Source organism: Dioscorea cayenensis, chromosome 19 (genome assembly GCF_009730915.1).
Source record: "Dioscorea cayenensis subsp. rotundata cultivar TDr96_F1 chromosome 19, TDr96_F1_v2_PseudoChromosome.rev07_lg8_w22 25.fasta, whole genome shotgun sequence".
In the NCBI taxonomy this organism is placed as follows: Eukaryota; Viridiplantae; Streptophyta; class Magnoliopsida; order Dioscoreales; family Dioscoreaceae; genus Dioscorea; species Dioscorea cayenensis.
Genome location: NC_052489.1, coordinates 27383931 through 27407551, shown reverse-complemented (window position 1 = coordinate 27407551; position 23621 = coordinate 27383931). Strand labels below are relative to the sequence as shown.

General features: G+C 35.7%; 4 protein-coding genes across 6 annotated transcripts; 1 reads left to right on the top strand and 3 right to left on the bottom strand.

Annotated features, from left to right (window-relative positions):
• Window positions 1-1400: 1400 nt before the first annotated feature.
• Window positions 1401-8827, bottom strand: LOC120250558 (twinkle homolog protein, chloroplastic/mitochondrial). The gene is made up of 21 exons (XM_039259383.1): window positions 8476-8827; window positions 8220-8353; window positions 7845-7900; window positions 7663-7720; window positions 7450-7560; window positions 6803-6886; window positions 6629-6709; window positions 6421-6486; window positions 6202-6315; window positions 5820-5867; window positions 5638-5723; window positions 5447-5507; window positions 4983-5165; window positions 4022-4153; window positions 3877-3938; window positions 3399-3482; window positions 3034-3165; window positions 2673-2769; window positions 2437-2571; window positions 2089-2156; window positions 1401-1720 (listed from the first exon to the last, which is right to left on the bottom strand). Exons 1-21 carry the CDS (start codon window positions 8741-8743, stop codon window positions 1684-1686), a joined length of 2097 nt encoding a protein of 698 aa, XP_039115317.1. The 5' UTR covers window positions 8744-8827; the 3' UTR covers window positions 1401-1683.
• A 1986-nt stretch (window positions 8828-10813) lies between these two features.
• LOC120249934 (thiosulfate/3-mercaptopyruvate sulfurtransferase 2) lies at window positions 10814-16474 on the bottom strand. 3 transcript variants are annotated; one of them, XM_039258644.1, is made up of 12 exons: window positions 16200-16474; window positions 15885-16085; window positions 15324-15383; window positions 15077-15139; window positions 14602-14726; window positions 14079-14241; window positions 13570-13629; window positions 12653-12711; window positions 11670-11751; window positions 11390-11453; window positions 11227-11294; window positions 10814-11140 (listed from the first exon to the last, which is right to left on the bottom strand). In XM_039258644.1, the coding sequence occupies exons 1-12, from the start codon at window positions 16341-16343 to the stop codon at window positions 11036-11038; spliced, it is 1194 nt and encodes a 397-aa protein (XP_039114578.1). In that variant the 5' UTR covers window positions 16344-16474; the 3' UTR covers window positions 10814-11035. The 3 variants fall into 3 exon arrangements, with proteins under 3 accessions (XP_039114578.1, XP_039114579.1, XP_039114580.1); XM_039258645.1 differs by having other exon boundaries at window positions 16242-16474; XM_039258646.1 differs by lacking the exons at window positions 10814-11140; window positions 11227-11294; window positions 11390-11453 and adding an exon at window positions 11470-11585.
• A 929-nt stretch (window positions 16475-17403) lies between these two features.
• Window positions 17404-20549, top strand: LOC120250176 (pentatricopeptide repeat-containing protein At3g14580, mitochondrial). The gene is made up of 3 exons (XM_039258962.1): window positions 17404-17654; window positions 18028-19372; window positions 19959-20549. Exon 2 carries the CDS (start codon window positions 18044-18046, stop codon window positions 19232-19234), a length of 1191 nt encoding a protein of 396 aa, XP_039114896.1. The 5' UTR covers window positions 17404-17654; window positions 18028-18043; the 3' UTR covers window positions 19235-19372; window positions 19959-20549.
• Window positions 20409-23306, bottom strand: LOC120250177 (biotin--protein ligase 1, chloroplastic-like). Its single transcript, XM_039258963.1, has 9 exons — window positions 23069-23306; window positions 22924-22985; window positions 22690-22838; window positions 22412-22532; window positions 22086-22241; window positions 21645-21690; window positions 20894-20960; window positions 20751-20827; window positions 20409-20657 (listed from the first exon to the last, which is right to left on the bottom strand). Exons 1-9 carry the CDS (start codon window positions 23158-23160, stop codon window positions 20615-20617), a joined length of 813 nt encoding a protein of 270 aa, XP_039114897.1. The 5' UTR covers window positions 23161-23306; the 3' UTR covers window positions 20409-20614.
• Between the last annotated feature and the right edge of the window lie 315 nt (window positions 23307-23621).

Sequence of the window (23621 nt, the reverse complement as noted above, 5' to 3'; positions counted from 1 at the left end):
ATCTAATGTGCATCTAAACATGAGTGGGCATTAAAGATTAATAAACATTCCTTTGAGAGGAGATAATTACCTCCATCCAAATAGATGGTAAAAGTATAATCACACAGAATGATCATATATATAATTGAGATAGTTCTATGGGCAAGTGGAAAAGTAAAAAAATGAGATAGTCCTATATATAATTGAGGAAAATTATTAATGGTTCCTTGAGGACACACAAAACATTTATGGTGTTACAAGGACATCACTGTCATCACATACCGCCATCTCAATAAAATAATAATAATAGTAATAAAAAAAATGACGTAGAGTTCAGATAACTCTCGAAGGAATCTGTAGATCTCTGCCATTGTTTTAAATACCTAATAAATTCCTAAGCTTTTGAAAAAAAAAAAAAAACTTCATCACTCTTCTATTTTTTTAAATTAATATTTTACTCATATTATTATTTATTTATTTATTTTAACTTCACATACCTCCATGAGCTCAGTTGGCCATCAGAGACTTGTGTAGGATGGAGACAAAATCACTTGACTCTGATGAACTAACATGAGGTTGGATCAACCATGACACAAGGAAATCCTGCAATAGCTTGCTCTCTCATGAAAAAAGAGCGGATAAGAACGTTTGAAAATAAAAATAGAAATATAATTTAAAAAAAAAACAATTAATTTTTTTCAATGCCCTTTGTTGGTCATGTGTAAAATGAGTGTAAATATTCAGGGACTTAACGTGTCCTTTCTTCTGATTAATAATAACAATAACCTAATGCCAGAAGCAACCCCTTATGGAAACTAAAATGAAGAGATTTGTTGTTCTAATTAGGGCTTTGAAAAAGTCAAATATCATGTAGATCTCTCATAATTTAATTTAATTTTTTTTAATAAAAAAATAATTATTTTTATAAAATTATCTTTTCTTCTTTCTTTCCCCCATTTTTTTTTTAATTCTTTTTTTCACTGGCAGGCTAACCCAGCCCCCACATGGCTTATCATGGTGAGCTCAGAACAAGCTTGCACAGCCCACAAGCCCAACCCACAACTAGCCATGGCCGAAGGGAGCCCACCAAGCCAATGGGGATGCTTTCCGTCATTGCGTGGCCTGTGGTCTCACACGGCCTTGTCAAATATGGCCAGTCACATAGAATTAAGAAATATTATAAAAATTAATATAAATTAAAAAATAATATGGCTAAAATAGAAAGTTTTAAAAAAATAGGAAAGGGTTGAGAGACGTTTTTAAAAACTAAAGGACTTATTGGCTATTTTAAAATAAAAAATTAAGAAACCATTGCCTTTTTTTCAATCTTGCTTCAGACGTCTAAATCTTTTTCCCATATATATATATATATATATATATATATATATATATCCTAGGTTGAATTGATCAAAATGATGTAATTTCAAAAACTAAAGCTGGACTTTCATCTTCATGATACTTGAGAACAAAGGTTTAGACTATGGTAATCAATTTTCAAGGACGTTAACAACTTGAACTGTGATTTTTTCCTTTGAATCATGTAAGAGAAGAAATACTAAACCATGTACACCATGATCTCATTTCTTTAAAGATTCAATGGTTCCACCTTTCATTCAGATTTGGTGTGCTTTGCTGCATTTGAGAAGCCGTGTCTGCAAAGACTTCATTTCAAAGTCATTCAATCAGTTTAATGACTGTTAGCTACTACTCTTCTTTAACGTCTAAAAATTCTCCAGTGACCCTGCATTAAACCGAACAATTGTGATTTTCTCTCCCACTGTTTATTTGGCTCAGAAAATAAAAAGCTTAAGAACTTCTAAGCAGGTAGTTTTAAGTTTTCACCAAACTAATGATACATAAGATTGCATTCTCCATACAAAAAAAAGGTATCCAAATGATCAAGCAGCAAACCAATGTCACTCAATGATTAAGCAGCAATAACTATACAAGAAAAGGAATCCAAATGGCTGCATTTTGGATGCACAATGCACAGATGCAACTAGATCGATAGCATGATTATGTCTGGTCCATGTCTTAAATAGTAAGCTATCAATGAAAATTGGCACAACAGAGGACATAGATTGGGAATCAAGAGAAGAGATCACTTACCGGTCATATGACAAGAACGCATCTCCTATCCCACCAGCAACCTTGTTTCGTACCTTACGTACGTGAACCTATAGCAAATATATGTTACTTAGTAATTATCAGAAATGACAGTATGAACCAGGTTAAAATCAGAAGGTAGAACAATAGTTCTGGTACCATATAAGATATAAAATATGAATTAGTTTATGTTTTAAGGAGCAAGATTTTAATATATAAAAGTTACAAGAGCTGAAAATACTAACCTATGTTTGAATGCAATTGTATATAACATTAATGTATTAGACTAACATGGCCAACAATCATAAATATATAGAGCACCACAGCAGCAACCAAGAGAAACAAACTGACCTGTACACGATCAATAGGCCCAACTTTTTCATCCCTGTTGCGATGAATAACAATCCCGTTATCACATTTGTTAATGAAATGTGCACTTCCACTAATATCATACATATTAGGGGGACCACCACCCCAATGTTGTAGCTGAAAAAAAAAACGGAAACAAATTATTACTGTGAACAATATATAAACTTTTTTTTTTAATACTGAACAGTAAAAATCATGCCTGTAATCAAGAATGATACCTGTTTGGGGTGGGCAACAAACCACACATGACATGAATGATGATGAGCAAAGCGCTTGATTTTGGTGAGCATCTGACTTACGTATTCTGTTTCTGTCCTGTTAATCAGAGTAAAAGATACAAAATACATCAACAAACAAAAATTGATATAATCAACAGACATAAAGCAGTCAGGTGAATGCTGCAACATCATAAAATCATACTAGTTTTAGAACTTTAGAGATGGAGTACTTGCTTCAAAAGTTTGCTATTTAGTTTTGAAATGAAAAAGAAAAAAAAAGAACAAGGTTAAAAAAATTTACATATATCAGAAAGGAAATATTGACCAAACTAATGGCAAAATATATAAATAGAATGCTCACTGATTTGTGGGCCGTTGATGATCCAGTTCATTATATGGATCAATGACAAGTCCGCGCACCCCATATCTCATAACTGCAGCTTTTGCTAGTGTTAAAACCCATTGAATAGATGGAAGGCAATCATCATCACATCTGTTTGACATACCACTTAAGTAACTAAGGCAAAATATCATATGACAAACATTTGTGCACTCCAGTAGAAAAAAAAGAAAAAAAAAAAAAGAGAGAAGGAGGCCAGGAAGGCAAATTTGAGAAAGATAGTCCAGATTTAATCACTAGCAACAGTTTGCATTTTCTTATAACATGGCTAAACATAAATATTAGATAACCGTTGCACTTCATGTGTGATAAAACAGCAACCTCACCGGATAAGATGAAAGGTATCATTCAGCCACTCCTTCCCTTTCTCTAGCTCCTCAACAGTCATTCGCTCAGCCGACTCTGCATACCTAGTTAGGCAACCAGAAACATATATAAGCGCCTTAAAGTTTACCAACATGGCAAGAATATAGAGCACAAGAGTCCAATCCAATCAGCAGCCAAGTCGTATAATTGGAACAAAAACCCAGCCTAAAGCTATACATTATTCATGAATCAATCAGAAAGCATAATGGAAATGATCATGAACATGTATGCCAAGATTTAGTTACTCTACTCTCTGGTCCATGATGTTTGCAGATGGCCATAGTCAAGCTAGATGAGTAATCAGAAAGCAAAGAGAAGAAACGGGAGAATTTTTACTTGTTAAAAATCTTCAGAAAAATTAATCTCTTACAGGTGAGAAAAGTGACTACAACTGAAATAAAACCAGCAATTAGAAAGTGAGAAACACGCTACTTTTACCTAGAATTCAAGAATGGTTTCTTGATGTGCTTTTCCAAAAGCTTCCTTGCATGTTCCCGGACCTACAAAGGAAGCACATAAATCAGTAGCCAAAAAAGCTCAATAGATAAAGGGGATATACAATTTAAGTCAATAGAGAGCCTGCCTTGTTTTCCATAGAGCAGAGTACAAACTTCCACCCTTCATTTCTGTTAATATTGCAAAGCAAGGCATCAATCCATTCACTTTTTCCAGAATTGGGCACACCAGTTACTACAGTAAGCTCTCCTGGAATAACCTATCCATGCCCAAATTATAGAGGAATAAGTTTAGCTTGTTATTTTGTCCAGATACAAAAAACCATGAAGAAACACACTGTTTCACAGACCAGCTGAAAATTACCTTGCATGAGATCTCAATTATTTCTTAAAAGATAGAATGTTCAGACCCAATTAAGTGATATATAAGACTATAAACCATATGATTTACCAGAAATGCTTCAAGAAAATAAATTCCATTCAACCTAGATGTTTAAAGAAAAATAAGGAGAGATAAACCTAATTTTATTTTAGTTTACCCACATATAAGCAAAAGAGTTTTAGTGTTTTGCCCCTACTTCATTATCCAAAACATGACACGATGAAGAAAGAAAAATAGGAGAAAATAGGAAATTGTATTGAAACTACTTTACAAGAATCACGTGAACCATGAGCGTGAAACTAAGTGAAAATCATACAAATGTAAGGGAAAGCAAATAGTTTAGATTTGCTATAAAGGAGAGGCTTCCAGATCCTCAATGGGATTGCAGTCCATTAAAGCCAAACAACTTAATGCTCATACTATGATAGTCCTAGACTGTTTAATACTCCAGAGACATTTCTACATGACTTAGATAAATCAAGAAATGGGAACTTTTATCTCAAAGGTACAACATAAAATTGACTGCAGTTATGAAACAAAAATAACCACATCTAGATCAGATTAACAGAAAATACCTAATAAGCAGTACTATTGATTTCTCAAAGAAAAAACATGAAGATCAGTTAATTTCCAAAATTAGATGAGGGTCTTATTGATAATATATAGAACACAATAAACTAATTGTTCCTGTAATTCACAAACCATACCTTATAAAATTCATCTACACCACTCCAGCCTGTAGACACAACATGGTCATGATCAAGATTACCGCTATAATATGTATCGATGTCATTGAAGAAATCACTGAAGGTAAATAGGCCACGTATGGGATACAATTCAGCCTTAGCGATAACTTCTTTCAAAGCATCTGGTCCAAGGTGCATTAGTACCTGTTAAAAAAATAAAATAAAAACATTAAAAGCTAGCATAAAAAAACGAGAAACTCCTGCCCAAAGAAAACCATATCCTAAATAAAAATAATTATTCCTGACAAAATTAAGAGAATGCAGGCCCTTTCCGACGAAATAATAGTGAATTCAATCAACATGATCACCAAGGACACGATGCAAGTGATTGTCCCAAGCAATATCTTACAACACCAAACACAGTAAAAAAAATTGGACATTTCTGAATTTTCCATGATTTACAATTCATTATTGTAGGAGCAAACCTCATTTGCATCTTTGCACACTTCATTAGCGTTTTTCATAGGCCACTGAACTCTCCAGCATCTGTATCCCATGGAAAATAATCAGGCATACATCAAATTATGATAACCCCCCAATGCAAGTACTTCTCATGCCACAGAGATTATTTAATTAAAAGAAAAAAAAAAATCAACAAGCTAAGGACATCAGTAACCTTTCTTTACCAAGGCGTCGTGCAAGTTCTTCAGCTAAGGCCTGCCCAGGGCGGTCACCATCTGTGGCTAGGATAATGCGAGATGCCTAATAGGAGAATTTTGTAAGTTCAATAACACACTTAGCTGCAATTTCTAGAGGTACATATTCCAAACAATTAATTTGCTCTGCAACAACAAGTACCTGATCTAGATACTGTTTACAGTTCCATAAATATCGGAACTTATTATCCTGGCTTCACAGAGAACATGAAGAAATGTCAGATGTAAATTTAAGCATAAAGAATTACAAATAATTGCATGATTGTGCAAGGATTTTTAAATGGTCAAAAAGGTCACCATAGAATTAATTACAATTTTATAGTCAAGGTGGGGTGGGGTGGTGGCCTTAAGGAGCATTAGTTTGCTGACAAATATAATAATCTTAGTAAGAAGTTAAGGCAATGAAGATTAATTTCTGGCATGAACTTCAAAATAAATAAATACATAAGAACCAAGAGCACTAGGAAAAACTTGGTCACTAAAGGTGCTAATGAAAATATCATCAGAAAATAGTGTGGGCAGACCTGTCCTTCATTGGGTATCTCTTTTGCAACTTGAGAAGGTGCGCCATCTGGAACACTGACACAATTGAGGTATCCAGCCTCCTCCATGGAAAGCTTATCAATTTCACCCTCAACCTACAATACGTCATGAAACAATTTCCAGAGAGTAAAGAAGTTAAAAAGAAACTCCAAAAATGAAGTGATTTCCAGCAAAAATAACAGCTCCAGATTGATCATTACAATGATGATGTCACTTGCTCGTTTTACATCATCAACACCATAAAATATTTTTTCAGTGCCTCTTTCCTGCGAGAAGGAAATATAGTAATCAAACAAGTGTCAGATTTTCAGGCTTCAACAATGAACCAACAATTACCACATGGAAATAGAACTTAAAAGCTTCAATGCAAATTAGTAACGCACAGATCAACAGAGGCAACAATTTTACCTGCCAAAAGTTTTTGTTAACATCCCTGTATTTGCAACTGACAAGAGCTCCATTGCGTCTGTATGTAAAAGCTATTACAACCTACAGATGAGATAAACAGTCAGTGACAAGACAGATGAATAATGAAATATATCTACATATATATTCATGAATGTTCAGGTTTTGCAAAAGAACCTGTCCATGTGCTCTGCGCTGCATAACTGCATTCCTTCGAAGAGTTTCTGCTGATATCTTTCTTGCAGAGAAGTATTCAACAAGCTGAAGAATTGAAAATAAAATAGTGCAAAATCAATGAGAACCATGGACAAAAGATAGGTATAATGGATCCCAAGCTGAATTAAAAGAGGCTGGCAGTTAATGCATATTGTGTAAATTTAAGTTTCTAATCCATCAGAATTAATAAGGATTTGTTGCATGGATCAAAGCAACTCTAAGGAAACTATATCATGGTATGGTCTCAAACCAAGCCAACAACATGGACGAAGAATTTTGAGTCACATAGCATTTTATGTTACAAGAATGTTCAGAAATGGCAGCCTTTCATGCTAAGACGAACACCATGAGTAGATTTTCCATTGGGAACCATCTAATCTACAGAGTGCAACTGTTGGTTTTTCCTTGTAAAAAATATTAGTAACATGTACAGGTAATAAATCACTTGAAAGATGCTAAAGAGATGACATGCCAAAAAGAAAATCCAAGTTACATTAACTTTGGTAAACAGCATGTGGTCTATGAAGGAAGAGTGTAATTCATGTCTCAGGCATAAACTTTATACTAGGAAGCAGAAAAAAACTACATCCAAGTTTCCTACGTTGTACCTCATTAGACAACGGCTCTAGAAGAAGATCTGCCTCAGTTATTACTCTATGCTCCTTCACTTTGGAGGATTGACTAGGACCAGCTCGGTTGTCCTTGTTCTTTCCAGAGGCCTGCCAAAAAATGGTGATCACAGGCAGGACAAATGTAACATCAGATTTCTTATGTTCATTTTCCTTGATTTAAATAGCCAGAATTCCGTAAAGCAACCATACCTCAATAGAACCACTCCATCCACATTTGGCCCTGAAGCATGACCACATGGCCAGTCCCCTACAAAATCAGCCCAGGTGAACACAATATGACAACAGAAAAAATCAAGATATTAAATACCTATAGCAAATAAGAAAATTTTAAAAGATATAGCATGAAAGCATATGATAAAATATAAACTCACCAATCTTCACGAATGAAAAGAGAGAAGCTCCTCTCTTTTGAAGTCCCTCCTTCACACTAAGCAAATATAAATATATAATTAGTGAATATGGATGTTGTTAGACACTGATAACGTCTAGATAGCAGGATTACATTGTGTGTTAGACAGAGCTCACAACTAACATGAACATATTTTCTACAGCAGAACATTAATTCAAAGATGGAACTCTTACTTAACAGAATGATTCCATCAAGAACTATAAATACAAGTTACTAATCAACAGCTATAAATGATCAATTTTGTCCAATTTGACATATAAGCAATACAAGAACACATCTTGAACAAGAAAATGCATGATAGAAAAAGAAAAGAGAAAAAGATAGCCAAAAAAAGCACCTTGGGACATATCATGCTAGAGTACTGTCCGGGCTCGAAGGAAGCGCACCGAATCTCAGCCTGCTCAAGCTTCAACTTCATCATAGCCACGCGCTTGGCGAAGGACGTGTCTTCTTCCACTGAAGCCACATGAACTGAGCCAATCCCCCGACAAAAAACATCAAAAACCATTAAAAAAATATTACAAATTTTAGAACATTTATTCCAAAAATAAAACACAAAAATCAGAAAAAGATTTGATTTTGAAGCCAAGCACCGATTCTTGAAGGCACTAGAGGGCCAGGAGACTGAACCCTGGACGATTTCATAGCAAAGAACAGAGCTTTAGAAGAAGAGTTTCTTGGATTCTTAATGAGACACTGGTCTGGATGAGGGGCGAAAGAGATACGGCGAAGGAGGCGGAAGGTATAGGTGGGAATGGTTGTTCCCGCTGGGCATTTGAACAAAAGTTGGTTCTTGGAGAGGGCCATGAGGAGGTTGGAATGGAGGAGGGTTTGCAGAGGGCGATGAGGGATTGCCGGCATTGTAGAAGAGCTTCTCAAGATCGCATGGCGACGTATTCAGAGGAGGAGGAGGAGAAGATTTTTGTTTCAAAGGGAAGCCAAGGGTTTTGCGCTACTATTTGTTTGAGTTTGAGGTATGACAAGATAAAATATTATTATTATTTTTTATTATTGATTTAAAAAAATGTTTATTTTTGGTAGTAATATTAATAGACCGTTCGAGCGAAATTTCTGGATTATTTGGCTGGAACGCAACAATCGTATTTTTAATCATAGTTGTTCTACTATTTCTTCTATCTTATACAAAACAGCTAACTTGGTTCTTACTTGGTTATCTGCAGACTCGAATCTCATCTGCAGGGGAAGCTTCAGGAGGACATTCGGAAGATCAAGTCGCTCCTTAAAGCTTCCCCGAGCTCCGGATCCACCGACTTCTCTAGCGAGCTGGCGCCCAGCCCAAACCAGGAGTAATCCGTTACATCCATTTCTGGACAGGCCTATGTCTTCAGATGTTTAACTTGCAGGCTCCAGGATTTTTTTCCCTTTTATTGTGTTTTTTCATGATTCCTCCGCTCTCCTGTTCTCCTCATCTCCCGAGTGAGGTTTACTGCTTTTATATCTTTTTAGCTTTTTCTCACTGCTACTTTTTGTACCTATGACTTCCCGTATTTCTTTTTTTAATAAATTAGTGGTTTATCCACCTTATTCAAAAAATAGATTTTTTTTTTAATTCTGTATGTGTGTTTATTTCAATTTTAAGCTAAAATTTCTGCCATGACTAATTGAGGGGAAAAAATCATTTTTGGGAAAGAAATTGTTTTATGATAAATTAAATAAAAACCAAAATTTTTAGATTTTAAAAAAAGAATAAACCATACTAAATAAAAAAAGAAATAAAGACTTATGATTCATGACTCATGACTCCCATACAGAAGATTGAAAATTCAATTCTCTCCCAATGCATGGTTGAGACTTAATCATAAAAATAAATGTTCTGTATGATTTATCGAAAAAAAAAAACCAAAGAAAAATACTAAAACAAAGTCCTTGGCAATGTTGTGATGTAAAAGTGAGAAATCACTCCAAATATGTGACTTATGGCCTGCTTATTCAAATATTGTTTGTGCTCAAATTGGTGATTTATTTCCACAATCACTCACTTTGGCCATATAGGATCTCAAAAACTCTAAGTTTTTTTTAATCGTCAAAATAGAACTTTCTTATTTTTCTTTTTTTTTTTGCTTTAGAAACTTCTATCATCCTAACTCTTATAATTTTTAACTATGTAAAAGCGCGGGCGCACACGCACACATATATAATTTAAACTGAATTTTAATTAAAAAAAATATTTGCATTGTAATTTTAACCATACAAATGAACTTTGAACTTTGAATTTTATTATTTCTTATAATTTGAATTTTCAATTAAGTAAATATATAGAGTAAAACCCAACAACGCTTATGATTTATACTATTTCAATAGGGAATTTTTTTGTTTTTGGGTTACAGTAAGGAATCTTTGGGAAATAGCCAAATAGTAATACACCAAATAAATAAATAAACATCCAACCATCATCGTTTGCTGTCATTCCCTCCACCCAACCATCTTCAAAATCACCATCCTCTCATCTTCATCTTCACCATCTCCTCTTTATCATCCCCCATCATGGACGAACTCAACCAAAACCCATGGTTTTAAGCTAGGCCACTACATCTATATATATATATATATATTCCTCCACGCTGGAGTTCTAATTTTTGTTGTCACTTTGGTTGGATATATATTCTTTAATTGCTTGTTTGTGACAAGACCGGATTAATTATTTACCTTCCAAATTCAGAAGCAGAAGAAACCAGGGGAACAGAGAAGTTCTCTGAGGATATATAACTTGGTGGCAAAGAGTGAAAGATGGGAGATATATAAGGGAAGGGTATGGTATGGCATTGAAGTTTAAGGTTTTGGGAAGTTGTAGTGATCACAGAGAGTTAAGGCCAGTACTGGTGAGTGAATAAAGGGGATAGGTGTTTGTAGCGTTGACAAATGGCATTGTTGAAATCTTTATAAGTTCGTGCTTATTCTGATTAAGCATGATTCTCGCATATCATTGTGATTCATTGAAAAATACTCCCCAAAGTTTCAGCTTATTACTCTGAACAAGCATTTACAGCACAGTAAACTTTGCAATATGATTGACATTCACAATAAGCAAATTTGTCACTTGGATGGGAGGAAGAATTCTAAATGGAACTAATATCTCTTACATCAGTATCACCTGGACAGGTTCAAGAACGAAGTGCAGATAATAATTAACATTTATGATGTTTCAGCAGTGGCGACAGGTGTTTCCGGGTGCGCTCCCCATTCTGTCCAAGACCCGTCATAAACTGGAACATCAGTCTTGCCGAGCCGATGGAGACCCTAAAACACAATGTGAGATTAGGAAAACATGGTTCTTGTGGGAAATCAGTATATATAATTTCAAAGAAGATCAAGGCCTATCTTACAAGGGAGAGTATGCATGCAGTCACACCGGTACCGCAAGAGGTGACAAAAGGGCGATCCAAAGATATGCCTGGTGGAATAATATAATCATCAGAACAAATAAGGCGCAAAGCAATTATTGTCGGAAAATGCTTCATTGTCCTTGTTCAGATGGTGGATTCTCACCTTCTTGCTCAAACCGTTTAACAAGTTCGCTTGATGACAAAAGCATTTGTGATCCATCCAGCATCTGCAGATACTTAAACATGTCATTTCCCAAACAAATGGTGCAGGATATCTACACAAAAAGAGAAGAGAATATGGCATTTCTATTCTAGCCAGGAAGCTCAGCTCGGAAAGGCGAACTGCTTAATAATGTGTCCTGTGGTATTAATTATGTAATCAGTCAATTCACTTACATTCACAATTAAAGGGGATTAAATTTACCAAAATTTCACTGACCCACCTGATCAAAAGGAATGCATTTACTGCCAGGTACATGGCCACTTCTTATACCCTTGCGTGGCTCTGGAGCTGCACCATCAAACCTGCATGAAAAAGCAACTCTTCAAAACAAAAAACTTGACCAAGAACATATAAACCACCTTAAGAAAATTAATTATTTTCAAGGATCTGATAATGGCTCCTGTTCTTTCTGCATCAGATAATCTCATCATATGATACAGGGGGCATCTTCATCAAAGTCAAAAAGGTTATGTGTGTAACTATCTCATAATATAGGTCGCTATGGCAGCATGCTCTGGTGGACCAATTATTTCAAAACACAAACTATATTCACTCCGGATGCCTTAAGATGGCAGCTCGCAACATCCATATGGCTGGTTGAAAATGAATGGTACAAGATACATGTAACATCTGCCAACATGTGCAACTACTGTGGAGGCAAATGTAACAAATCTGACTGGCATTGACTCCATTCAGTTGATATACTGGAATCAGTGAATCCAGCTCTGAGAAGGCAATGAATCCTAGTATGCTAGATTATAAGTTCATATTGTCATTTGCTAATGTTTAACATGGTAATTTAAAAATTAACAGCTAGCTTGTACCAGCTAATAATAAGGCAAACAAACCTAGTATCATGCGGAAGATAATGAGTAGAAAATTGCCCTTGATTTAGATAAAGGCAGATATCAAGAAGCAGCGTAAACAGTTTGTTTCACATAATGACAAATTTGCAGACTGGTTTCATATCGAAATACACTTCATGCAATATCAAAAAGTAAAAATCTATACAAGTTAGTTATATGGCAAGAAAAAACCTTAATACCATTAGAATCAAATGTGAAAATGTGACTGAGTCAAATTAAAATGATAGATTAGATAATCATTGCATGTCCTTCAAAAAGGGTTCAATTTTGAATTTCAAGGACAAGTGATCATATGACATTTTGACATTGTAACCCAGGAAAATAATTACTGAATTACCTAGGCTTTGACCGTGCATCAATGTGTTGATGAGTTTGGGCATCAATGTTCTGTTTAACCTGAAACATGAAACACAATTTTGTATTCTTCGAGGATAAACAGCAAATTGAGCCTATCTAAAATTATAGCTTAGAATAAAGTTTTCAAAGTTCATAAAATTAGATTAAAATTATCACCTCTTCAAGGCTTTGTAAGTAATAGGCTGCACAATAAGAAACAAGGTAAAAAAAAAGTTCAAATAAGGTCATGGCAGCATTTCAAATTTGAACATCCACTAATCAAGAGTCAATTTCAACCACCTAGTTACTCCTGGGGAGACAAACAGTTGATGTAAACCAAGACAACCTAGAATGATGGATAAGAAAAAGCCACAAAGTACAAAGTGAAGAACATAAACAGGGAACACCTAATGCTAAATTATGCACTATTGACTTTGTGCAAGACGAGAAAGAGAGAGCAGCTTGGAGCAAGCACTAGACTTTGTGGAGGTACAGGATGAGTATTCACAATTAAGATTGCTGCTGAATTGATGATTTTGCATTTGTAAAGAAAGTAACTCTATATCCAACCACCGCCAGTTTCTCTTCTGCACCAATCAGACCGAAATTTCCACTAACTATTCCTCAAATCTACATAGATTGCAATCAATGTCAAGTAAGAGTGTCCATATAGCGCCAATGGGATAAAGCAAATTACATTTCAAATATCCAAATGGATATACAGTTTTAAGATTACCAAACATATTTATGAGATTGACATGAAGGTCGTTTTTCCGCAAGTCAAATTCTATCAAGAAAATGGTTTCACTTAATTAAATACCTCTAGAGTCTAGACATGGAAAATAAATAAGACCAGGCATCTGTCTTTTCACAGTGTAAACTTTTCAGACAATTAAATGTGATAAAAATTGCACTAACCTGTTCAAGTGTCCAAATTAAATGTGGTTGTAACTTTGCCTTGAATGTAATTGGGCTAACCTGCGATTCATGACTTGGCAATTTAAAATGATTGAAAATTCCAAAAGAAAAACCAAGGAATCCATAAAAACCAGCAATTCAAAAACTAATGCTAAAAATTGTCTGTGAGAAAAATAAAGATTCATACAACATGCTGAAGTCAAATATTACTGCATAAAACAAAACATATGAACATACAAAATTTTCAATCATATCTATACCTCAAAATATGTTTTAGTGAATGTAAGTGGATAGCATTAAAAAATTTAACTTCATAAAAGTATTAATAATTGAATTCCCTAAATCAATCAAAGTTCATAATTTGATCATCTCGAGAAATATGAGCGGTGAAGATGTTAAATCCAAAAGTAAGCACAGTATACTAAGAATGAAAATTGCATACTTTGCAAAGCACATGTATGGAAAAGATTATCTCAATAATTTTAAAAAGCATGTACCAATAAACTTACTGATTGTCCACGGTAAATCTTCTCAATCACTTCACTGGCAGCACTAGCCTTCAGAACTGCATCTCCAGAGGCACTAGATTCAACATCATACCCTGAAGCACGCCATTGTGGCAAGCCACCATCCAACACACAAACCCTCTCATGTCCAAAGACTCGAAACATCCTATTCATCATTGACAGCATTTGATAAGTTATTAAGCTGGGTTAAAAAGGCTGCATCAACATTTACCCGAATGAAGCAATAACAGAAAAAAAAAATCGTTCGGGATTCAACAAGAAAGAATATTAAGAAAATATCTTTTGAAGGCAACTGTATGCATGTGTGTACCTACATATGTAAGTAGGGCACATATGTACATATGTGTGCATACATGCACCTGCATATTTAGATCTAAAAACATCATATTAGAAAATATTCAATAAAGAAAGAAAAAATTGAAAAGATAAGTTGCAATCTATGCCAAATTCAGTTCCAAAACAACTATCCAAAGGCTACCAATTTTGGGACAACAAAATATCTTACCACCAAACTCGAGCTGCACTAAAAATTCCCTTTCCATCATAAACAACCACCCCATCATCATTCTCTATGCCAAGAGCAGAAACAGCAGCAGCAAATGCTTCTTCTGATGGCAACATGTGTGGCAACTGAGACAATAGCTAGTGTCAAAGAAATTCGCTTTCAAAACTAAAAGCCAAAGAAAAAGTAGCAGTTCCATGTCTTGCATATCAAATTAAAGATGAGCCTTACAGAATTCACTGTTTAAGCAAAGAGATCATATTAATGAAATAGTCAGCAGTGAATCATAGCAAAAAGCACACAGATGTCTTGTTATTTATCTTCGTCCTTTCAGGTAATATAATTGATAACAATAAATAGGGAAATTTGGACTAGCTATATTGTGAGGCAAATAGCTAATGACAGGTGCCACATCAATAATCATATATCATTTACGGGAACAAAGGGGACAGAGAAATAAGTTAGCAGGAAATCTCACATTAGATGTTCGGTCAGATATCCCATCAACATCGAAAAATAGGGCCCCAGGAATGTGAGCCACCTGAAATGAAAAACAAAAAGAAGATAACTCCACTGACCAAGAGCTTCAAAGTGGTCAATTATAACATAGGACATAACGTATGATGACTATCTCGCCAAAGAACGCATACTTGATTAATTATCAAAGATAATGGAATTAGAATGCAACTGCAAAAAAAAATTGAAAACAATGAGGCCTTTCTCACCTGGTACTCTTGAAATGGGTTCCGTTGTTCACCAGGCATGTACCAAGAAGCATCCAATACCTATAAAATGCAGATTCAAAAAGGATAATCAAAATTAAAGACCTCTAATCAAGTACCAGGCCTCATTCTTCATCGGGAATCTACTGATGTACCAGGAAGCATCCGATTGCAATTTTGGTTAGTAGGCAAGAACCTCCTTTAACCCTAAGATATCCGTTTGTGAATCCAAAACCTTAACTTTTTTTTTTTAATTGGCGTACACAAATAGCCCCAAAAAAAAGTCATAGATAGGCTGGAAGAGCAACTTTGAGCATCACTTAGCCGAAGAAGGCCAAACTTTACTTGCAATTTAATAACTCCAATCTAATCATTAACAACAAAGAAGGAAAACTCATAATGCATTATTAAAAAAATACATTTATCAGTCCCAAATACTGGAAAACAAAGACTTTGGTATAAATACCCCCATTCAAGCGATACATATATGTTCATAAGAAGCTCAAAAACTTCAAGAACTATAACAAAAGAAGCCAATTAAATCAAGAATACACAAGCAATCACCTTCACGTTCGGCTGCCTGAGATTAACATGCAACCAATCAGCAGAAACAACAGGCTCAGCATTATGTGCCATCACTTGAGTTGTAGAAGTCGAGACCGTCTCACTAGACGAAGCCATTGAAGCACGCCAAACAAAAGAAGGAACAGGATAAGTCAAAGGCGAAAACCTGGAACACATATCACGATCACAAGCTCCAATACACTGCACAAAAGATAAGGAATCAAATTTGTGGACAATAACACATCAATAAGCTCAAAAACCATAAGAAAGCTTCACAAAATCAATCAAAACATTAAAAAACAGAAAATCACAAACTGATACTAAGAAAACTCCCGCAAAAAGTAGAATCGAGCTTGCCCTGAGATGAGAAGAGAATTGCCGCGCATCCTTGGCGAAGCTAGAAGAAGCACGGATCGATCGCAGACCGGAGAAAGCTCTGGTTAAGAGAGATGATGCCATCTATGGAGATCGGAGAAGGAGATCGGGAGAGAAGCTAAGAGAGCTTTCTGATCATCCCTTCAGATGAGCACTCGGGTGGAACAGAGCGATGTTTATATAGACCGGCCCGATATTGGTCCGACCGGTTAACATCTGAATTGGGTTCTGTCTTGTTGAGTGAGCATTCAAATAAATATATAAATTTTTAAAAATTATTTTATTGGATGAAAAATTTAATTTTTGAGTTATATAATATTTGACCTTGAGATTAATGGTAAAATAATTCAAGTTAATATCATTTGGATTTTTACATTTGAGATTATATCAATATATATTTTTAACTCCACTAACAATTTTGGATAGACTATTGAATTTGAAAAGAAATGAAATATCAATCATCTGGACTTAATGTATTAGATATATTTAATATGTTCTTATTGATGTAATCATTTAAATTGTAGCATTATTTTCTATCCAAATAATTTTAATTTGGATTTTGAGGTGTAATTGTTATTTTGATTTAAACTAGAGTATCATATAATTTTTTTAATAAAATAAATGTAGATAAACCGTAAAGTTTATTGAATAAAAGGAACAACATAAAACATAAGACAAATCCTCTCACTAGAAGTGAGGAATAGAACTAAGTACAACAGGAAATAAAATACAAAAAGAAATTACTGGAAAGACGGAAGACACCGTTTGGCCCTTCAGGCCTGTCCAAACTATCAGAAGAAACGTCTACTCCTGCGCAAGATCAGGGTCGGAATCGCCAGCTTGATTTGAGACTCTAGCGCTTAAGAAATTAAGTGAGCGCTTATTTTCTGGGATGCTTTATAATTAACTATATTAAAAAAAAATTATCAAATTTTCTTGTTAGAAGTGGTAAAGACTTACTCACTTAATCTTAATTTTTAATGATAATAAAAAAAGTGAAAATTGCCAAAAACACCCTCTAAGTTTGCAATATTACCAAAAACACCCGAAGTTTTGAAAATAACAGGGTGAACAGTAATTTTCCCTAATAATAATAAATAAATAAATAAACCCTAACTCTAAACCCCAAGGGTCTCTCTCTCTCTCTCTCCTTCTGCTTTGGTTGAGGAAAGCTCGGATTTTTATTGGGTTGGAGCAAGATCAGATCTTTCCTCTGTTTCGTTGAATAAAGTTCAAATCTTTGTGTGAGTTGGAGAAATATTGAATCTTTCCTCTGTTTGGATGAACAAAGTTCGCATCTTTGTGGGAATCGGACTTGGATTCATGTTTTTTTTCTAAGAAAAAATGGATATCGAGGTTTCCGGATATTTGTTATGGCGGCGGGCATGATTACTGGTAAGATTCATCAATTACTTGCTTAATTTGTTCGTTGTTATGTAATTCATATATGAATTGTTTTCCTGAAGCAGTCCAATTGGGACTTGGTTTGCATTTTATGTTGTTCATTTTCAGTGTTTTTATTGTAAGTAGTTGCATTTGGCTTGTGTTTGAATGCAGTTTTTATCTGGGATAAGAAATGTTGCAATTTGAACTGCTAAACTGTCATGTTTGTGAAGTCCATTTAGCTGATTCCTTGGCAATGAGAACTAAGAAACTATGCTTGATTAGTGTTTGTATATGCTATTATCTTCATCTTTGATGCTTTGTGCCAAATATTATCTTATAATTAGTTTTGTTTATTGATTTTTGGTATGGTCTATTGATGCAGAAACTGTCAGCAACACATGGCCTTTTATCGGAAATGGGGTCCCTTGGCAATCTCTGTTTATATTAATGTGAATATTATCAGGATTTCGAGTCGCTCTGTGGGTTCTTTGTCTAGATTCAATTTCAAAAGGGAGGATGATAATTTCTGGTTGCGAAGATTGGATCACAAGGACTGGCTTTCACCGAATGAGGTCTTGAAGATATTCACTAACTTGAGAGACCCTGAGTTGATTATGGATTCATTCAAGAAGCTTTCTGGTCGTATGGACTATAAACCGAGGGAGGCCTTATATCAATTGCTGATTGATAAACTTGCTGATGCACGAAACTTTGGTGCCATTGACGAACTATTGGAAACTGCTAAATTTGAGAATTGCAGACTTTCAGATGAGTTCTTCTATAGGGTGATCAAAATTTATGGGAATATAGCAAATCATCTTGAGCGAGCCATTGAGACGCTCCTCAGAATGCCAGAATTTCATTGTTGGCCGACGGTTAAAACTTTCAACTGTGTACTTAACATGCTAGTGTGTGCCAAGCAGTACGAGATCATTCATGAGGTCTATTTGAGCGCGCATAAATTGGGTGTTAGCCTCGACACATGTTGCTTTAACATTCTTATCAAAGGTTTGTGTCAGTGTGACAAATTGGATGCTGCCTTTTCCTTGCTCCATGAAATGCCAAAACAAGGTTGCCGCCCTAATGCAACTACTTATTCGACACTGATGCATGCTCTCTGTAGGAACGGCAGGGTAAATGAAGCATTTGAGATCTGCGAGAGAATGGAGAGCGGAGATTGTTATCCGGACACCATAACATTTAATGTTCTGATTTCTGGTCTTTGTAAACAAGGGAGAGTCACCGAGGGGTTGACTTTTTTAAAGAAAATGAAGCTCAAGGGATGCTCTCCGAATTCGGGAACTTATCAAGCTCTTCTCTATGGATTGCTCAGCTCAAAAAAATTTCTAGAGGCCAAGGATTTTATTGGTGTGATGATTACTGAAGGTAAATGTCCAAGTTGTTTGTCATATAAGTTGGCAATTGAAGGCCTTTGCGGTGAGAATCTGTTGAATGAAGTAGATGTGGTTTTAAAGCAAATGGTTTATCAAGGATTCGTTCCTCGGATGGGCACTTGGAAGAAGATTGTTGAGTGTATGTTTCAAGAGAGAGATTTTCACCAGTCTATCAACTTGTGCTTGACTGGTTAAACTCGCAGACACGAGTCATGAATGTGATTCTGTAGCCTGTGACGTGAAGATTTGGCTGGTCACGTATTGATTGGACTTTGGGCTTTTTGAAGGCATATTATCTTGCTGATAAAAAGTTTGGTGGTGATCTTTGTGCAGGTAATAATACTATATGCTGGCTTTACTTGTTTACCTGCAGATGATTCTTAAAGTGAAAATTTGGTACATGATCTATGGACTACTGATTTTATTGCGGTTTATACATTATATTGATTAATTCACAGTTTGTATCTGTTGTGCTGTGATGATGACATTAATTTGAAATCCAAGCTTGGCTTTCCCCTTGAACCAGTGAATTGCAAACTAGCATTGATGTTGTGTACAGCATCCTTATCACATTAATTATTAACGCATAGGAAAATGGCACCAAGAACGTAACAAGGCATATCTGTAACTGCACCTGCATTCTTATGAGTAATCTTGTTCTTGTTGTATGCAGCTACTTTATTATGTTTGTTTTTTTACTTTTGTAGGAAAATTTTCACTAGAACTTCTATAAAAGTAAAATTCTTGAACAGAATAATTCTCATAATGCATTGATCATTCCCGTTAATACTGTGTAACAGACTAGGATTTCCTACTTTCTCCGCACAGTGAAATTTAATGTTGAGATTATTTCTTGGCTTACACAAATTGCATCTTGCATCTGAGCTGAAAAAAGATTGATATTAACTGTTTTATGCAGAATCAATCTCACCGTTGATTTTGGGGTGGCATGAATGTGAGTGATTCTTTCTGCAATTGAGACAATTGCAGAATGGCCATGGAGACCCACAAGGTAAACTCTGAACTCCTCGATATGAATGCCGAATAGTCATGTTACATACAGAGGCTGTAGTTAATGATATGGACCAGAGATGATGGCAGACCAAAATGTACATGATCACTGGTGGCTACTAAATCCTGACTGATCATCCCATTGAAAACATCTTAAGCTCAACCGGAGCATACATTCTTGGAAGCTACTATGCCAACTGTTTCGGGCTTAAGATTAAAAATTAAAAACCAAGAAGGTTTGGGTATATTAAGATGTGGAATACTTAATTAATTACTTTTATTATTTGAAAGTCTTCAATCATGTTACTTTCATTTAAACATTTGTCTTCATTTGATTTTCGTATTATTACTGCAAAAATTCAAGCAAATATTTAGTTTATTAACAATCTGTAGCATATGTTTGGAAATTGTATTTTTCACAACATATCTGTGATATTGTCATCCCTACTCACACTTGAAAACATAAATTATAAGACTATCTAAACAAACTCATCCAAAACACCCATGCTAAGTATCAAGGTTATTGAGAATCTGCTGGCATCTGTTGCATCAGATAGTTGTTACTCACTCAAGCTTCCTCCTCACCAGGCCCTTGAAGAAATCAAAACTGCAAGCAAAAACAAGTTCAGTCAAATGTTGGAGAAAGGTTGATAAGCAAATGGAGAAGCTGGAGTTAAGAAGAGTATGTCTATATATATACCTGTTTCCGTCTGGGTGGAGCTCAAACTCTTTGTTTTCTTCATCAGTTGCCAATAAATATCCAGAGGGTGTCAGGCCCTGCATGAATTACGCAAAATTATTCAACAGAAATGTGTTGTACTAGATTCAAGGTTTTCAGTTTACCTGAATAATAACAGCAATGTTTACTACGCATCCATTGTTTTTCTCTTCTATGACGACTTTCTGGCCGCTGCATTATATGAGAAGAACATGCTAAGTCCATTGTACATTCACTGGTAGATGCATAATTAAGAGCGCTGCTAGAAGTCTTGACACAACAAGTGATAAAACATACAGTAAGATTAAACGGGACCGCTGTGCATAAGTAACATGCATGAGAAATTTTGCACAAAAAATATCGGTAACTGTCACAAACAATGACCCATACATGTTCTCAAGGTTTTCAGTACTTGTAATGAATGAAGCAATTCCAACTTTTGACAAAATATAGCAATTATCATTCAAAGCCGATCTAGATAAGATTTACATAATGGCCTAATAATGCATAGGATCCAGTTTGGAAACGAGTATGTGCCTAAAGTCAGTTATATACTATCTGCGCTACCAATTTTTAGATCTTCGAACAAAAGGAACATGAACTAACTCATAAATCAAGCATATTAATTCATTCTAGGTATTGTTCATGCTATCTGCAAATTAAAAAATAACTAAACACATTACACCATAAAATATAAAGTCAAGCTAAAAGTGTGGGAGCGAGTGTGCAATAGGAAGAGCGCATCACAATTATGATCACAAAAGCGCCCACTTAGAGACCATTAATGAGATAGAACCCAGAATAATACATACTTTTATAAATGCAAAACCCAAATATTGACCACACATAAGACATGCGTGTATTGTTTCAGCGTACCTATGCAACCATGTCTGATAGTACAGCTCCTCAAGTGCCTGAAAACCTGAAAATAGAAAAATTCATTACTGGCTTGAGCCATGCAGATTTTCATGCTTTAGCAGACTTTTAGGTGAGATTAGAAAGGGAGATGATACAAATGAAAAACAGGGAAGGTAATATGTGGGATTTTAGACAATCAACCAACATATGTAATTCAGGATGACTTTTACATGCCTTTAATGCAATTTCATAGGAGGAACTTTTTAACTATGACAAGTAGTGACCACAGTCAAGCTTAAAACACAGATAAGGAAAGAAATTGGAAGGTGCTGGTAAGAAAAGTTAAAAAATGGCTTCAAGTCTACAGGGCAGAAACTAACAATTTTACAAGCAATCAAGTTACTGCAATCAAACACCACCAGTGGAACAAGACGGGAGCAAAACAAGCTGCTGACATACCTTGACCAGAGAAAACTTCAAAGAGATTTTCAAATTTGTTGAAGAATGCTGCAACTAAGTCTTCTCTTTTTATTTGACCTGAATCAGAAATCATTTCTTTTAGTGCTGCATTCAAGCAAGTGGTTGGTTTTTCATTATCGAGGTTCAAGCCAACACCTGCAAAACCAAAGCAATTCACTTAAACCATCTTTGTGTAAGTGCATGTAATAAAACCAAAAAAAGGACTCAAATTCAACATGAAATAAATTAGATGTCCTATATAAAATAGTCAAAACATTCTAGACCACACACAAAGCCATGAAAGAAGAGACCTATCTAGTGTTTACCAGCACAAACGTGGAACTTCTTTGATCTGTAAGTTGAAGTGCAAAGAATTCCTCCAACTTTAAGCCCATTTAAGTACAGATCATTAGGCCACTTTATTCTGACATCCAACTCTGGCAAGCCCTAAAATCCCAGAATTTTCATCAATAAGATGTTACCAAATACAGAGATTCTGCAAAACAATTCACAAACTCAAGAAACCATCAAGATACAGGCCCAAACAACAGTTGATGAATAACCAAAAATCTAATTCAATGGAGCAAAACAAAGAAAATCTCACTTGCATTCGGCACACATCCTTGATTGCCTCAGTGATCGCTAGAGAGACGACATACTGCAAGAGCGGAAGCTTGCGTCCATCCTCCATCTCCAAAGTGAAGGAAAACATAACACAACCCGGGGGTGATTCCCACACGTTCTTCGATCGACCTTCAGTTCAAAAGCATCAATCAAGTTATAATCTTTCTCAAAATCAATTACCCCTGAAAAATTCCATTAAAATATCCATCAAAACCTCTGCCTTTGAACTGCAAATCAGTAACACAAACCGTCCCCAATGGAATCTCACAGAAATTCCTGTGTAGACACTTCGTTAGCATAAAAAAAAAAAAGGGAAAGAGAGAGAAGCAAACTCAAAGAAAAGGAGAGATTTTGATTACTGAGAAACGACGTCGTGGGTGGACGGGAGCCTGGGAGACCAAATGAGAAGCCTCCCCGAATAGATTGGTGGAGAGCGCGCCCATATAGACATCGGTTTGGAATGTTTGTTGTATGCCAGGATCTAAATCGGATTGGATAAAAACCCTAATCTCTTCTTCGACGCCCTCGAGCTTGAAACCGGTGTTCTTGCTCGATAGTGCGAGATCGAATTCTCGAGGGGATTTGGAGCAGAGGACGAGAAGAAGGGGAGGAAGAGGGGCCCCAAGGTCGGCCATGGAGGAGAGATGGGAATAGGGCTTGACGGCGGCGAGCGGTGGCTGCGACGGGAGGCGGAATAGTCGGCGAGCGGCGGCAGTGAAGTGAGGAAGAATCAGGAGCATAATGGAATAGCTGGCTGCCACGCTGACGTTGACCCTAACAAATGGGGACCCACTGAGCACCTGGGTCACGTGTCAGTTTATGATTGACTGTACGTGAAAGTGGCGGAAATTAATCCGAATTCGATTATAAATAGAGAATCCTCAACAACAGTTTTTTTAGGCTTTGCTTGGT